The sequence below is a fragment of the Pterocles gutturalis genome, unplaced genomic scaffold (genome assembly GCF_000699245.1).
Source record: "Pterocles gutturalis isolate BGI_N339 unplaced genomic scaffold, ASM69924v1 scaffold45302, whole genome shotgun sequence".
Taxonomy (NCBI): Eukaryota; Metazoa; Chordata; class Aves; order Pterocliformes; family Pteroclidae; genus Pterocles; species Pterocles gutturalis.
This window is the reverse complement of record NW_010111836.1, coordinates 1-2,715: the sequence shown is the minus strand read 5'-3', so window position 1 is coordinate 2,715 and position 2,715 is coordinate 1. Positions and strand designations below refer to the sequence as shown.

The following is a 2,715-nucleotide window of genomic DNA, read 5'->3' as shown; positions in this document are numbered from 1 at the left end:
AGGGTGTTTGTGTTCCCAGAGCCTGGGCTTGCTTGGTGCTAAACCTCAGCTCCTCAGCAGGGCGGTGTGCAGCTGAAAGCTGAGGTTTTTCTGGGATGGAGGAACAATTTCCTTACAAACACTGCAGCTATCCCTGGTCTGGGTGGGCCGGGGAGATGCGAGCTCCCCGTGGTGCCCCCAGCGCTGCTGCCTCTCTCCGCTCTCCCTGGCAGCCGCCTGCCCCTTTCAGCGCTGGAGCAGCTGCTGGGGTGAGCCCCAGGATAGTGGGTTCCTGCTTCCACCCGGGGTTTGGGGCGCTGCACCCCTCTTCTCCCCACAGCCTGATGGAGGCGGTGGAGCAGTGGGTGGAAACCTTGGTAGCTGAGACCCACAGCGGGATGTCCGAGACCACCAAATGATCCAGGAGAGCATCACCTGGGGCAGGCTGAACAGGTACAGCAAAGACCTGAAGGAGAACAACCAGCTCCAGATCACACGGGAGCTGAAGATCCAAGGGGATCTACTGGAGAACAGGGAGAAGGAGATGGCCAAGGGCATGGTCTGCGGCCGCAGGATCCCAGAGACTACAGGCACACAGCAGGGCTGCCCTCTCTGCTACGAGACCTGTAACGGGTCTGCGAGGAGGAGCCAGAACTCCTCCAGCTATTGGAAACTCCGGGGCTTTGGCTTAAAACCACCTAAATCAGAAACTATGAGGCCAGCCCTGAAACTTGCTGCAGCTCAGCAGGAGCAGCCCTTGTGCTGCTGAGCTACGAGATTCCAGAGACTCGTGCTTGCTACAATTTCTCAGAAAAGCCGAAGTGGTTTTAGACCCTGCAGAAGTTGCTCCCATCACTCCCCACTTCCCACTGGAAGCTCCCCTGGGCTGGTGGAACAGGGCTGGAAACATGGATTTGAGCCACAGAGAGACAGGAACAAGGGTTTATTTCATTTCTGTGCCAAACTGCTGCATAAAGCCACCGCAGGGATTCGAGTGGGACACAAGCTGCCCAAGTCTGTGTGGGGACAGACAGGGGCTGTCCCAGCGCCCAGCCAGTCTGCCCAGCAGAGCCAGCTCTGCTCCACACCACGGTCACCACGGAGCGTCCGCAGTGTCCATCCATCGGCCACGCAGGTCCCCAGGGGTTCATGTCACCCCCTGTCCCCTGGCTCCCCTGCCGGCACTTTCGTCCGCAGGATGTGCTCCAGTAGGAATGTCGCTGCCTGGGCCAGGACCTGCTCCAGCCTCTCCTGCTCCTCGGCACTGAACAGAGCCAGGACGTAGCTGGTCACTGTCACTGCACCCTCCGGCCGCCCAATGCCGACCCTGAGCCGCGTCATCTCCTGGGGAGAAAAAAGAACTGGAGGAGCTACACTTTGAGGGCTGAGACAGAGCTGGGGCAAGGGGACGGCACTGCGAGTGGTGCTGGGCAGTGAGGGAGCACCCCCGATGTTTTCCAGGTGGTTTTGAGTGCTTGCTCCAAGAAACATGATTTTGGAAGAGGCTTTTGCTGGGCTGCGCTCAGACGCCGGGCTGCTGCCAGGCCTGGCAAAGCCACTTGAGATAATTGTTTCCATGTCCTCCACGGCGGCCAAACTGGCTTAGCCCGCGGGGAAGCAGAGGGAAGGAGGAGAAGGAGAAAAGAGGGGAGAGGAAAGGGAGCAGGGGCTTGTCTGAAGGGAGGCAGAGGGATGGGAGCAGGGAAGAACAAGCCATGCACCGAGGTGGGGGTAGGACTGATCCCCTTCCACCGAGGCCCACTCACGTTGGAGCGCAGAGCGCTGATGCAGGATCGGACCCCATTGTGGCCCCTTGGGAGAGAAGGAGAAAATCCACCGTTAAGTCTGTAAGAGACCCCCGCCATGGTATGGTCCTGGGGGTCTCTTGCTCCAGGGACTGTGGATGTGGTCCCAGCCAGGGGCTGCAGCGACCACGTCCCGGCTCTGCAGGAACTTCCAGCCCCTGGGGCTGAGTGCTCGCTGCGGGGGATGAGGGAAGCAGAGCTGGGACAGCATGTTCTGGGTGTCTCAACTCTCACTACAGCTGGTGCACGTGTGACTGAGCACTGTGGCCCAGTACATCCCTGTCCCGTCCCGCAGTGGAAGATTTCCTAGGTTAAACGTCTCGAGGCCGACCCAGGAGCTGGCGCTGAGGCACAGTGCTATAAAAAGCCCATGTGGTGCAGCCGATGGGCTGGATACCCACCCCCCAGCCGCTTCCAGCAGGCTCCCTGCCCTTCCTTCCAGGGCAGAAACTGGGACACTGCCTGAACAGCTGGCTCTTGCCTCTGCAACCAGGATTGGGCCCAGGTCTGGTGCTGAAGACACCCCCAGGCTGGTGGGATGGAGCCAGGAACAGCCCATGTGCCTGCAAGGGCGCGGCAAGGCCTCAAACCAGCTCACACAGAGAGCTGGGGCCACCCCGTACCTTGCGCTGCCTCCCAGCTTGATCGCCACCTTGCCCAGGGCCTTGTCCAGGTCATCGTGAACCAGGTAAATGTCTTCTGGGCGGAGGCTGTACATCTCAGCTTTGGAAACAGAAACACGACCCAAGAAATGAGGGGCAGGCAGACTCACGAGGCCCTGACCCTGCAGAGTGTGGCTTCAGGGACCCATGCTGGTCAGGGGGACCACAGGGCTGTCACAGCACCTGGTGGCACAGCAGGCTCCAGGAGTGACCGAGCTGCTCACCCGCACTGGCGACGCTGAGCCCGTTGAGGTTCATGAGCCTCCGTG

General features: G+C 60.5%; 1 protein-coding gene across 1 annotated transcript; it reads right to left on the bottom strand.

Annotated features, from left to right (window-relative positions):
* Positions 1 to 1,131: 1,131 nt before the first annotated feature.
* Positions 1,132 to 2,710, bottom strand: PTRH1 (peptidyl-tRNA hydrolase 1 homolog (S. cerevisiae); the record flags this gene model as incomplete). Its single annotated transcript, XM_010073843.1, has 4 exons — positions 1,132 to 1,323; positions 1,746 to 1,791; positions 2,408 to 2,507; positions 2,671 to 2,710. Coding segments are annotated over 4 exons (378 nt in total), but the record flags the coding sequence as incomplete, so codon positions are not given.
* Positions 2,711 to 2,715: the final 5 nt, after the last annotated feature.